This window comes from Cetorhinus maximus, chromosome X (genome assembly GCF_964194155.1).
Source record: "Cetorhinus maximus chromosome X, sCetMax3.hap1.1, whole genome shotgun sequence".
In the NCBI taxonomy this organism is placed as follows: Eukaryota; Metazoa; Chordata; class Chondrichthyes; order Lamniformes; family Cetorhinidae; genus Cetorhinus; species Cetorhinus maximus.
Genome location: NC_135917.1, coordinates 58,778 through 72,963, shown reverse-complemented (window position 1 = coordinate 72,963; position 14,186 = coordinate 58,778). Strand labels below are relative to the sequence as shown.

At 47.4% G+C, this 14,186-nt stretch overlaps 1 protein-coding gene across 1 annotated transcript in view; it reads left to right on the top strand.

Annotated features, from left to right (window-relative positions):
• The window catches only part of LOC144672728 (zinc transporter ZIP10-like), a 34,418-nt gene extending 21,925 nt beyond the window's left edge, over positions 1-12,493 (top strand). Inside the window, exons 7-11 of the mRNA XM_078534678.1 lie at positions 3,105-3,210; positions 3,924-4,265; positions 9,198-9,278; positions 10,838-11,028; positions 12,014-12,493. Coding sequence (XP_078390804.1) covers positions 3,105-3,210; positions 3,924-4,265; positions 9,198-9,278; positions 10,838-11,028; positions 12,014-12,166 — 873 coding nt within the window. The 3' untranslated portion in view covers positions 12,167-12,493. The remainder of the gene's footprint in view (positions 1-3,104; positions 3,211-3,923; positions 4,266-9,197; positions 9,279-10,837; positions 11,029-12,013) is intronic.
• The last annotated feature ends 1,693 nt before the right edge of the window (positions 12,494-14,186 follow it).

Sequence of the window (14,186 nt, the reverse complement as noted above, 5' to 3'; positions counted from 1 at the left end):
ATTAAGCTATGAACGAGCACACCCAGTATTTGCTTAACTTAAAGCGGTATTTGCCGACTCTTCGGTTGCTGGGCTCTGGTGCTGCATTCTAGAATGCTGGAGGACTGTCAGCGAGCAAACAGTAGAGGCTCTGACCATGAGCTTTCAAATATTCCCTTCCAAGTATCAGACAGCCTTCCCTTACCCTGGTAATGGGGATTGTGGTCTCTGCTGGGGACACCTCCTCTGAGGAGGAAGAGAAGGCCAGAAGGGAGAGGAGGCCAGGTGTCCCCGTGCAGCTTTCATGGGAGGGACTTGTGGGAGGAGAGGTGCAGGCACAAGGGCCGCAGGGCCAGCAGGTAGTCCATGGCGTTAGGGGCCGCAGAAGACACCACTATCCTGCTGCCAGGGTTTACAGGCGGTGATGCAGCTACCTCAATATGTCTGAGGTGCAATGCTGAAGGAGGCTCCGCGTCTCAAAGGAAACAGTGATCTCCATTTGCCAGATGATTGGGCCTGAGATCAGCTCCGACTGTGTGGGTGGACACCCCTTGCCAGTGGCTCTGAAGATCACAGTGGGCCTCAATATCTTAGCTGCTTCATCAATGACCTTCCTTCCATCATAAGGTCAGAAGTGGGGGTGTTCGCTGATGATTGCACAATGTTCAGCACCATTCATGACTTCACAAATACTGAAGCAGTCCATGTCCAAATGCAGCAAGACCTGGCAATATCCAGGCTTGGGCTGACAAGTGAAAAGTAACATTCGCACCACACAAGTGCCAGGCAATGACCATCTCCAACAAGAGAGAACCTAAACATTGCCCCTTGGCATTCAATGGCATTACCATCGCTGAATCCCCCACTATCAACATCCTGGGGGTTACCATTGACCAGACACTGAACTGGACTAGCCATATAAATACTGTGGCTACAAGAGCAGGTCAGAGGCTAGGAATCCTGTGGCAAGTAACTCACCTCCTGACTCCCCAAAGCCTGTCCGCCATTTACAAGGCACAAGCCAGGAGTGTGATGGAATACTCCCCACTTGCCTGAATGAGTGCAGCTCCCACAACACTCAAGAAGCTTGACACTATCCAGGACAAAGCAGCCCCGCTTGAGTGGCACCCCATCCACAAGTATTCACTCCCTCCACCACCAACACATAGTAGTAGCAGCAGTGTGTGTACCATCTACAAGATGCACTGCAGCAACTCAACAAGGCTTCTTAAATAGCACCTTCCAAACCCACAACCACTACCATCTAGAAGGACAAAGGCAGCAGATGCATCGGAACGCCACCACCTGGAAGTTCCTCTCCAAGCCACTCACCATCCTGACTTGAAAATACATCGGCCGTTCCTTCACTGTCGCTGGGTCAAAATCCTAGAATTCCCTCCCTAACAGCACGGTGGGTGTACCTGCACCACATGGACTGCAGCGGTTCAAGAAGGCAGCTCACCATCACCTTCTCAAGGGCAATTAGGGATGGGCAATAAATGCTGGCCTAGTCAGGGAAGCCACATCCCATGAATGAATAAAACAAACATGGTTTTGTGAAAGGGAACTCATGTTTAATTAATTTATTGGAGTTCTTTGGAGAAGTCACATGTGCTGTGGATAAAGGGGAACCAGTAGATGTACTGCACTTAGATTTCCAGAAGGCATTTGATAAGGTACCACATCAAAGGTTATTGCGGAAAATTGGTGTAGGGGGTAACATATGGGCATGGATAGAAGATTGGCTAGCTAACAGGAAACAGAGAGTAGGCATAAGTGGGTCATTTTCTGGTTAGCAAGATGTAATGAGTGCTGTGCCACAGGGATCAGTGCTGGGGCCTCAACTGTTTACAATTTATATAAATGACTTGGGACTAAAGTGCTAAATTTGCTGATGACTCAAAGATAGGTAACAAAATAAGCTGTGAAGAGGACATATGGAGGCTACAAAGGGATATAGATAGGTTAAGTGAGTGGGCAAAGATCTGGCAATTGGAGTATAATTTGGGAAAATGTGAGATTGCCCATTTTGGCAGGACGAATAAAAAAGAGGCATATTATCTAAATGGTGAGAGATGCAGAGCTCTGAGATGCAGAGGGATCTGGGTGTCCTAGTACATGAATCGCAAAAGGTTGGTGTGCAGGTACAGCAAGTAATTACAGCAAAGCTAATAGCATGTTATCATTTATTGTGAGGGGAATTGATTACAAAAGTAGGGAGGTTATGCTTCAGTTGTACAGGGCATTGGTGAGACCACATCTGGAATATTGTGTGCTGTATTGGTCTCCTTATTTAAGGAAGGATGTAAATGTGTTGGAAGCAGTTCAGAGAAGGTTTACTAGACTAACGCCTGGAATGGGCGGGTTGTATTATGAGGAAAGGTTGGACAGGCTGGGCCTATATCTGCTGGAGTTTAGAAGAGTGAGAGGTGACATTGCTGAAACATATAAGATCCTGAGGGGTCTTGACAGGGTGGATGTGGAGAGAATGTTTCCCCTTGTGGGAAAATCTAGAACTAGGGATCACTGTTTAAAAATAAGGGGTCGCCCAATTTAAACAGAGATGAGGAGAAATATTTTCACTCAGAGCGTTGTGAGACTTTGGAATTCTCTTCCTCAAAAAGCAGTGGAAGCAGAGTCTTTGAATATTCTTAAGGCAAAGCTAGATAGAGTCTTGATGAACAAGGGGGTGAAAGGTTATTGGGAGCAGGCAGGAATGTGGGGTTGAGGTTACAATCCAATCAGCCACGATCTTATTGGATGGTGGAGCAGGCTCGAGGGGCCGAGTGGCCTATTCCTGCTCCTAATTTGTATGTTCGTATGATTGTGAAGCTGAATGCAATTGCTTTCAGGTTGATAGAAACTTCACTGTCGCTGGGTCAAAATCCTGGAACTCCCTCCCTAACAGCACTGTGGGTGTACCTACACCACACGGACCACAGCGGTTCAAGAAGGCAGCTCACCACCCACCTTCTCAAGGGCAATTAGGGATGGGCAATAAATGCTGGCCCAGCCAGTGAAGCCCACATCCCATGAATGAATGAAAGAAAAGAGATGGCATTCAGATATAAGTAGACAGCTGGTTTCTTCCCACCTTTTATCAACGAGACTGTTCTATTCTCTAGTCAACAGGCAGAAGACGCCAACACCTTCGTAAGGAGAAAGACATGGCCAGTGCCCAGCTGGACGACAAAGATAACGTTGAACTTAGCCATTTAAAACCTGCCCAAGGTAACATGATTGACAAACGTTAGTTGCAGCTGAGGGCAGAGTTTTGGGGAGGGCAAACAGTGTCTGTCACCCCCCGCCCCCCCACCACCACCCCTACTCTCATCACAAGAGAAAATGAAGATCGTTCAGCGAGTTCGAGCAGTGTGGGTTAAGGGGACTGAGGAGAGGGCCACCGTTTCTGGGAATCCATTGGGTGCAGTTTGGAGACTGCAAGGCTGCCTGTGGCGAGTTCCCAATCTCAGCCAAGTGGAAGCCAGACACTTCTGCACAAGGAGACAGGAAGACGGGAGTAGGGGCACCTCTTGGGAGAGAACCATTCTGGTCGGCTGAGGAACATTAAAAAAAAAATGGCATAGGAACAGGGGGAGGCCATTCAGCCCCTTTAGACTGTTCCACCATTTAATGAGACCGTGGCTGATCTGTGCCCTAACTCCATCTACCCACCTTTGACCCATATCCTTTTTAATAGCTTTGTTTAACAAAAATCTATCGATCCCATGTTTAGATTTAACAATTGATGGAATATCTGATCAATCCTGAAGAGGTGGTTGCCCCCTGTCTCTTTTGGCCAAAGGTAGTGGGGATTGTGGGTGGGGGTGTAAATTTAATTTACGTTAAAAAAGTTTCTTGTGTTTTAAGTTGAATGCATAGCCTACCTGAACTCTAAATGTCTTTCTTGTCATTGTCATCCTTACCTGGACACCCTGCATTAGATTCAGATGATCACACTCACGGGGAGGACAAATGGGAGGTCACAGTTAGTGGCTTTGAGTCTTCCAGTGCACGCGAGCAGGATCCAGAGGAGGCAACAGTGACATCTTGGGCATCTTGTACTCAACAAGCTACCACTAAAACTGATAAGGGCCCAAAGGGTGACCACTCCAAGGATTCTCATTCTGGGAAGCAGCTGTCAGCGGAGAAGAGGTATTCCCATTCCCATTCCCATGGACATTCCCATGCAGCGGAAGACATAAAGAACGCTGGGATTGCAAATATTGCCTGGATGGTTATCATGGGCGATGGCGTGCATAACTTCACCGATGGCCTAGCAATTGGTAAGAAGCTTTGTGTTGAACACTTGTGACTGGTGAGGGCTGAGAGAGCCTTTGCTCCATTCCTTTTCTGAGCGGTCAAAGTTGTGTCCCCAAGCCCAGAGTTACAAAGAAAGAAAAGGCTTACATTTCTATAGCACCTTCCATGACCTCAAGACATCACAATGCCTTTTACAGCCACTGAAGTACTTTTTGAAGTGTAGTCGCTGTTGCAATGTAGGAAACGCAGCAGCCAATTTGTGCACAGCAAGCTCCCACAAACAGCAATGGGATAAATGACCAGATAATCTGTTTTAGTGATGTTGGTTGAGGGATAAATATTGGCCCCAGGCAGGACCTCCCTGCTCTTCTTCGAAGTAATGATTGTCGTGTTATTATAATGATATAATACCTTGGGCTTATTTAATATACAAGACACAAGGCACCAAATACTCATAAGGGGTTTGGTAAACACATTGTGTGTGTGTGCATTTAATCAGACTAGGCACATGAGAACGGTTATACATGGGTATAAAGCTTGAAGACATCAGAGCTGCATCTGTGCTCTGCTCAAAGCAAAAGTGAAACTAAGACTTGATCACATGACACATTTCCTTTCTAGTGATGTCATGCTGATATCCCTTAAAGGCATATTACAACACCCCCCTTTCTTTTTAAATCTACTTTCCCCCCCTTCCAAAGAAGTATAACTATTTACAATACATGTTCATGTTTAGTTACCATTACATAAGTGCATAGAACTGATGGATCTGTGAGTCTCTAAAGCATAGAGGTAATTTGCTGGTACACCCAGATCTTGTAATGGTTACCTTGTCTGGAGGTTTCTTTAATGATCTGTGGGATTGTCATTCTTGGATGTTGTTCCTGGTTGCATTTGGGATCTTGTCCCAGATGCAGTAGAACTTTATGGTGGTTGAGAAGCTGGAGTAGATCTGATTTGTCCTCAATTACACCTCACCATTACACCTTTGTGTGTAATGACTTTATAGAACCTTGGTTCTGAACAGATCCTTATCACCTCGGCTGGTTACTTCTGTGGGATCCTGGATGTGAACTTCTTGTCCCAACTGTAAATCTGGAAACTCCATACCTGCATTTTTATCGGGCACATTGGTCATCTTCTCTTGTAGGTTTAAAAGTTGCTGTCTAGTTTCTGAGAGAGTTGAATGTGCAAGAGTAGGTAAATTGGTACACACTGGTCTGCCAAACATGAGCTCTGCTGGTGATGGAATAGTTACACTTAAAGGTGTCGCTCTCAGATGTAACATTACAATATGTAGATCTTGCTTGGCCTAGATTTGAGAATGAAGGATTTCGCTGTGCAAATCATTAATTCAGCTAGGCCGTTAGATCTAGGGTAATGAGGAGAAGAAGTAGTGTGATCGATATTCCACTTCTCACACATATCCTGAAATGGCTTACCAATAAATTGCTGACCATTATCTGTAATGATCTCTCTAGGCATATCAAATAAACTGAAAATAGCACTTACAGTGTGGGCAACAGTTGTGCTTGACATATTATGCAATTGTTGAATAATGAGGTACTTAGTAAAGTAGTCGATGATGATGATGAAGTCAGTGACATGGACATGAAAGAGGTCGGATGTGAATTTGGACCAAGGATGGGTAGGAACTTCATGTAGAATCAGTGGTTCTTTGTGCTGACTTGGCATATGCTCTTGACATGCCTCACACTTCTTGACAAAGACTTCAATGTCATTGTTCACACTCAGCCAACAGACTGTCTCCCTTGCGAGTCTTCTCGTCTGATCTATGCCCATGTGTGAGTGATGAAGTTGTTGAAGAAAATCAGGTTGCAAAGATTCCGGTATGATGACTTGCCTGCCCTTAAACGTGACCCCCCCCCCAACCACACCCCCCCCCCCCCCCCCCCCCCCCGGGAGATGCCCAGCTCGTCCTGGTCAAGCCAAAATGGTCTCACGTGTTCGTGGACACGCTGAATTGAATCAGGCCATCCTTGAATGAGTGTTTTCCACAGTTTCTGTAGCGTGGAATCTTTCGCCGTTTCTTCTTATAGTTGTTAGCATTTGCATTACGCAAAATGTACCAGCTCAATTTGGGGAACATCTTCAAGTTCAATGGCAATTAAGTCAACTTGTAGATATAAGGATATATCTTCTGTTTGCGCTGGGTTAGGCAATTTGCTAAGTGTGTCTGATGTGACCAGCAAGTGACCTAGCTTGTACCCAATCTCACAGTTGTAACCTTGAATCTTTATCAAGAGACTTTGAATCTTGGCGGTGCACTGGTCAATGGTTTTCACCAAATCATCTCCAGGTTGGTCTGTATGACAAATCTTTTGCCAAAGAGATAGGTATGAAAACGTATGATTCCAAACACTAAAGCTAATATTTCCCACTCGACGTTGGAGTAGTTGGATTATGTTACAGACAGAGATTTTGAAGCAAATGCAATCAGCTTGCCTTTTTGTAGTATGCATGCTCCCAGAACTTTCTATGAAGCATCCTTCGCCAGGGTACTTGTCTCCCTGGGATTGTAAAGTTGCAATGTCGATGCTTCTGAAAATGACTGTTTCAAGTGCTTCGAAGAGGTGTTGGTGGTTTTCATGCCACCAGAACAGCACATCCTTTCCCAACAATTCCCTTAGTGATGGAGATTTTAGAGCAAAATTGGGAATGTACGGAGACAAGAAATGAAAGAGACCGAGACATCTTCGAAGATCGTCCTTATCTTGAGGAGTTGGCATGGCCTTAATATCCTCTATTTTACTGAGACTGGGACATACGCCAGCACTGGAATAAATAGAACTGAAGAAATTGATCTGCTGCATGTTGATGTCACATTTCAGACTGTTGAACACCAATCCTTCATTATGTGCCGCCAGATCAATAAGTGCAGATTATGGTCATGTTCTTGCTTTGTTCTTCCCACAACAGCTAAACCATCAGTGATACAGAAAGATCTCAACACAGTGCATGTAATGCAATCCATGTGAGCTTGAAAGAGATCCTGGCTAACAGATAGCCCAAAGGAAGTCGTTGAAAACAGTATCATCTGAATGGGATTCCAAACATAGTAAGCCTTTGGGACTTCTCTGCGAGATGTACTGACCAGTAACCATGCTTGGCATCAAGCTTCAAGAAGAACTTTGCCACTGCAAATCTTGGATTTAACTCTTTTAATGTGGGAATTTTGTAAGGATGATATTTCAAAGCTGCGCTTAAATGTTGTAGATTGAGGCATACTCTCAATGGTCCATCCTTCTTTATAACACATGTGATCGAGATGCACCAATCTGTGTGCTCTTATACTCTTCTAATTTTTCTGTCTTTCTCCATTTTGTCTAGTTTGACCTTCAATTTTTTTTGTATGTGGGTGCTGCATTTATGTGGTGGATCAATGGATGGACTTGCATTCTCCTGCAAGTGTAAGGTTGCAGCTACCTTGAAACTATAAATTTTGTCAAAACATTCTGGATATTTCAATGTCAGGTCATGAACTGAGGTGATAGAAGTAGTTTCTGAGGTTGATCTGCCTTGTGATACCTGACTGATTCCATGGATTGTTACTAGTGCGAGGTCCCAACATGCTTGTAGACCTGCAATCGCCGGGCCTTTAGTCTCCACGATGTAAAATGTCTGTGGTTCCCAGGAGGATTGATTATACTTGCACTCCAGGACTATGGATCCTGCACATGGAATTAGTGAACCGTTGTACACTGGAAGTTTCACAGCAGTAGCTTTCGCAATGGCCTTGCACATCTGTAGGCACATGTCTTTTAGAATTCGCAGAGGTAGTATGTTGGCATTTGCTCCATGTTAATCTCTGCATCTGCTGATGAAGTGGTCTATGTATTTTGTAGGCTGTTGTCAATATGACATGAACTCTAGTCGGTGAATACGAAAGTTTAGCCTGATTCTGAACTGGTCTTCCAAGGTAATCAATATTTTTTTAGGGATCTTTTAGCTCTTCTGCTGTTAACCCTGATGTGCCTGTGTAGACCCTCATTCCCAATTGTTTGGTGAATTTTTATGGCTTGCTTGTTTGGTTCAAGCATACCTGAATCAAGAAACCATAGCTCCGTGCGCTGTTTAAATATTTTGAATTTCAGATAGTAGGTCAGCTGCATCCCAATTCAAACTGGGGAATTTTGTGGGCATTCTGACAATTTCCCTTTGACCTCCCTTCTCCTGGAGTACGTGGGATGAGTGTCGCTATAGCCGCTTTCATGTGCTTTTCCAAAGCTCTGCCCACAAAGACAAGTTGTGGCGGGAACACACCACAGAGTATCGGTATCTTTACTTTTTACTCAATTTATTGTTCAGCAACTCCCAAATCCGCCCATTATAATCGCAACCTTCTCTGGCCCGATTTTTGTGGGGTTTTTTTTGTTCTTGTTTTGCTCACTATCGATCCAGCCCACATTACAAGAGTGACTACAGGATCTACGACATTCAGCCGAGAGTGCAGGCAGGACTGTCACAAAGACTCCAACAGTCCAACGCTCCCATAGTGCTGCACTGGGAGAGCCAGTCGGGAATTTTGTGCTCGGGTCGCTGGGGTGGGTGGGACTGGGACCCACAACCTGAACTGAATGCAGCCAGGACAGACCGCAGCCAGGGCTGACCGCCGTCAGGGCTGACCATCAGGGCTGACCATCAAGACTGACCACAGTCAGGGCTGACCATCAGGGCTGACCATCAAGACTGACCGCAGTCAGGGCTGACTATCAGGGCTGACCATCAAGACTGACCGCAGTCAGGGCTGACCATCAGGGCTGACCATCAAGACTGACCACAGTCAGGGCTGACCATCAGGGCTGACCATCAAGACTGACCGCAGTCAGGGCTGACCATCAGGGCTGACCATCAAGACTGACCGCAGTCAGGGCTGACCATCAGGGCTGACTGTCAGGGCCGCACTTGTCACTTGTATTCATTCTCACCGACAGGAGCTGCATTTTCGACAGGGATCTCAGGAGGATTGAGCACCACCATCGCTGTGTTCTGTCACGAGCTTCCCCATGAGCTTGGTAAGTACAGCACGGAGAGAGATTATATAATAATCTGTCTTCTGTGTCTTTGTCTGTCTGTGTGCCTTGCTTTTTCTCTTTCTCTCCCTCTCTTTGTCTCAGTCTCTCCCTTTCTCTCTCTGTCTGCTTCTCCATCTGCCTCTCTCTCTTTCCCTCTCTCTCTTCCTGTCTCTGCCTCTCTCCTGACACTCTGCACAGAATCATAGAATTTTTTACAGTGCTGAATGAGACCATTCAGCCCATTGTGTCTGCACCAACTCTACAAATGAGCAATTCCCTTTGCGCCATTTCCCCGGCCTCCTCCCTGTAATCGCGCACATTCTTCCTTTAGAGATAGCAGTCTAATTCTCTGTTGAATGCTTCAATTGACCCTGCCACCATCACACTCTCAGGCAGCTCATTCCAGACTCTAACGCCTCGATTGACCCTGTCTCCCCCACACTCTCAGGCAGCGCATTCCAGATCCTAACGCCTCGATTGACCCTGTCTCCACCACACTCTCAGGCAGCACATTCCAGATCCTAACGCCTCGATTGACCCTGTCTCCCCCACACTCTCAGGCAGCACATTCCAGACCCTAACGCCTCGATTGACCCTGTCTCCACCACACACTCAGGCAGCGCATTCTAGACTCTAACGCCTCGATTGACCCTGTCTCCCCCACACTCTCAGGCAGCTCATTCCAGATCCTAACGCCTCGATTGAACCTGTCTCCACCACACTCTCAGGCAGCGCATTCCAGATCCTAACGCCTCGATTGAACCTGTCTCCACCACACTCTCAGGCAGCTCATTCCAGATCCTAACGCCTCGATTGAACCTGTCTCCACCACACTCTCAGGCAGCTCATTCCAGATCCTAACGCCTCAATTGAACCTGTCTCCACCACACTCTCAGGCAGCGCATTCCAGATCCTAACGCCTCGATTGACCCTGTCTCCCCCACACTCTCAGGCAGCACATTCCAGACCCTAACGCCTCGATTGACCCTGTCTCCACCACACACTCAGGCAGCGCATTCCAGACTCTAACGCCTCGATTGACCCTGTCTCCACCACACTCTCAGGCAGCTCATTCCAGACCCTAATGCCTCGATTGAACCTGTCTCCACCACACTCTCAGGCAGCGCATTCCAGACCCTAACGCCTCGATTGACCCTGTCTCCCCCACACTCTCAGGCAGCACATTCCAGACCCTAACGCCTCGATTGACCCTGTCTCCACCACACTCTCAGGCAGCTCATTCCAGACCCTAATGCCTCGATTGAACCTGTCTCCACCACACTCTCAGGCATTCCAGATCCTAACCACTCGCTGCGTGAGAAAATTTTTCCTCACGTCAATTTTGCTTCTGCTTCTTTTTTGCTTCTTTTGCCAATCACATTAAACCTGTGTCCACCTCGTTCTCGATTCTTTCACGAGTGGGAACAGTTTTGCCCCTATCTACTCTGTCCAGAACTAGATCTAGGTGTTTGCTCATCTCCAGCTTTTGCTGCATCAGGCGTTATTCCAAGTCTGGAAGTTCGCCTCCCTCTACAGTTTAACCCGTCTCTGCATTTCAGGTGATTTTGCCGTGCTGTTGCAGGCAGGGATGAGAGTGAGACAGGCTGTAACATTTAACCTGGTGTCTGCACTGATCAGTTACTTAGGCATGGTGATTGGGATTGCCGTCGGACAATACACAAACAATATAACCCCATGGATCTTCGCAGGCACTGCTGGCATGTTCCTCTACATTGCTTTGGTTGACATGGTGAGTGGATCTTTTTTCTCTATCTATTCATTCGCGGAATGTGGGTATCGCTGAGCTGGGCCAGCATTTATTGTCCATCCTCAAGCCCCGAGCTCTCTGCAATTTTATTCTGGCATGGGTGAGGCCTAGCCAACCTGCCCACCTGCCCTTGCCCCAGCTGAGGCCCTTAAGTGGCCAATTATTGACCACTTAAGGGCCATTTGCACCCCCCCCATGCCCCCCCAGCCTCAATTTTCAGGCTGGCAGGAGGAGTTCCAGTGCAGTGGGGAAGCCCAAAAAGTAACCCTGTTCAGGCCTCAGCTGGGAGGGGGGGTTGGGCTGCTCCATCAGCCGCATCTTTTTAACATCAGACATACAGTCCCAGTTCTGTCCACTGCAGACAGGCTTGAGGAGAAGGGGCTGAATGGCCTCCTCCTGTTCCTGTGTAACAGGCTTGAGGAGAAGGGGCTGAATGGCCTCCTCCTGTTCCTGTGTAACAGGCTCGAGGAGGAGAGGGGCTGAATGGCCTCCTCCTGTTCCTGTGTAACAGGCTCGAGGAGGAGGAGGGGGCTGAATGGCCTCCTCCTGTTCCTGTGTAACGGGCTCGAGGAGGAGGGAGGGGGGCTTAATGGCCTCTTGCTGTTCCTATGTAACGGGCTCGAGGAGGAGGGAGGGGGGCTTAATGGCCTCTTGCTGTTCCTGTGTAACAGGCTCGAGGAGGAGAGGGGCTGAATGGCCTCCTCCTGTTCCTGTGTAACAGGCTCGAGGAGGGGGGCTGAATGGCCTCTTGCTGTTCCTGTGTAACAGGCTCGAGGAGGGGGGCTGAATGGCCTCTTGCTGTTCCTGTGTAACAGGCTCGAGGAGGGGGGCTGAATGGCCTCTTGCTGTTCCTGTGTAACAGGCTCGAGGAGGAGGGAGGGAGGCTGAATGGCCTCTTGCTGTTCCTAATGTAATAATCACAGGTCTCTTGTGTCAAATACATCATAATCTCTCCGTCTTTTTGCAGCTCCCTGAAATGTTACACGGCCAATCGGATACCAAGCACGGGGGCAATCTCGGACACTTGATGGGTCAAAACCTGGGCTTTCTACTCGGTGTTGGAACCATGCTGTGTATCTCCCTCTTTGAGGATCAAATTCAAATTGACATCAGTTTTTAACAGCTAACATTGTACAGGGGTTCTTTCATCTGGTCAACAGAATGATCTTAAATCACCTCTCACAAAGGGAGCTGATTACAGGTTTATATTTTTAAACACATTTCCACGCGTTTCCCTGCGATTTGGGACTGTATTTGAGTTAAAAGGGGCTCCCCAGATTCACTCCTCTGCTCAGATCCCATCCAACACCTGACTCAGGGTGACAGCACGTCACTGCATCAACATACAGGACTGCAAAAAGCTGCCTTCCATCGCCAAGCCAAAAATACAAATAACCCTCAACCACCCAATCCCTCAAATGCCTTCCAACTCTCCCCTTAATGCTCCCACACCCTGGACAAAGTGTTCCAGACATTCATCACCTTCTTAAACTCCCTGTTCTCCATCCCACTTCAGGCTTCAGGTCATCTCTGCCGCTTCTGTGGCTGTACCATATACCGGTCATTGGGGTTCAATGTTTCAATAATCTCTCCCCGGGACATTTTTCAGGATATTCGAATCTGTCCACTCCTCCCAGTTCAGCTTCCTTCAACTGGGTGTCAGTTTGGTTCCCTTTCCCCTGCACTGCACCTACTGCCTGGAACAACAGTTTCAGCCATTCGCTGATTCATTCCTCAGGGCAATGACCAATCAGCGTCAAGCTGCCTGGCAGTTAACTGTCAGACAACATCACTGATACATTCTCCATGGCAATGCCTCTATCGATCAGGGTCCAATTGGCAACCAATCAGCACTCTCTTCACATGCAGTATAAACTGTTATTTTCCCCTTCTATTGGTATTCTTGCCAAGTGTCCAGTTGAGTGCAAGATGAAAAGCTTCGACATGTCTCTTTTTACAGCAATACTCAAATTTTTACTGCCAAACAACTGCTCTGATACATCCCACATCCCTCACTGTAACACTCTGACACACCCCTCACTGTAACACTCTGATATACCCCACACCCCTCACTGTAACACTCTGATATACCCCACACCCCTCACTGTAACACTCTGATATACCCCACACCCCTCACTGTAACACTCTGATATACCCCACACCCCTCACTGTAACACTCTGATATACCCCACACCCCTCACTGTAACACTCTGATACACCCCTCACTGTAACACTCTGATATATCCCACACCCCTCACTGTAACACTCTGATACACCCCTCACTGTAACACTCTGATACACCCCTCACTGTAACACTCTGATACACCCCTCACTGTAACACTCTGATACACCCCTCACTGTAACACTCTGATACACCCCTCACTGTAACACTCTGATACATCCCTCACTGTAACACTCTGATATACCCCACACCCCTCACTGTAACACTCTGATACAACCCTCACTGTAACACTCTGATACACCCCTCACTGTAACACTCTGATACACCCCTCACTGTAACACTCTATTACACCCCTCACTGTAACACTCTGACACACCCCTCACTGTAACACTCTGATACACCCCTCACTGTAACACTCTGATATACCCCACACCCCTCACTGTAACACTCTGATACACCCCACACCCCTCACTGTAACACTCTGATACACCCCACACTGTAACACTCTGATATACCCCTCACCCCTCACTGTAACACTCTGATACACCCCACACCCCTCACTATAACACACTGATATATCCCACACTGTAACACTCTGATACACCCCACACCCCTCACTGTAACACTCTGATACACCCCACACTGTAACACTCTGATATACCCCTCACCCCTCACTGTAACACTCTGATACACCCCACACCCCTCACTGTAACACTCTGATATATCCCACACCCCTCACTGTAACACTCTGATATACCCCACACCCCTCACTGTAACACTCTGATACACCCCACACCCCTCACTGTAACACTCTGATACACCCCACACTGTAACACTCTGATATACCCCTCACCCCTCACTGTAACACTCTGATACACCCCACACCCCTCACTATAACACTCTGATATATCCCACACTGTAACACTCTGATACACCCCACACCCCTCACTGTAACACT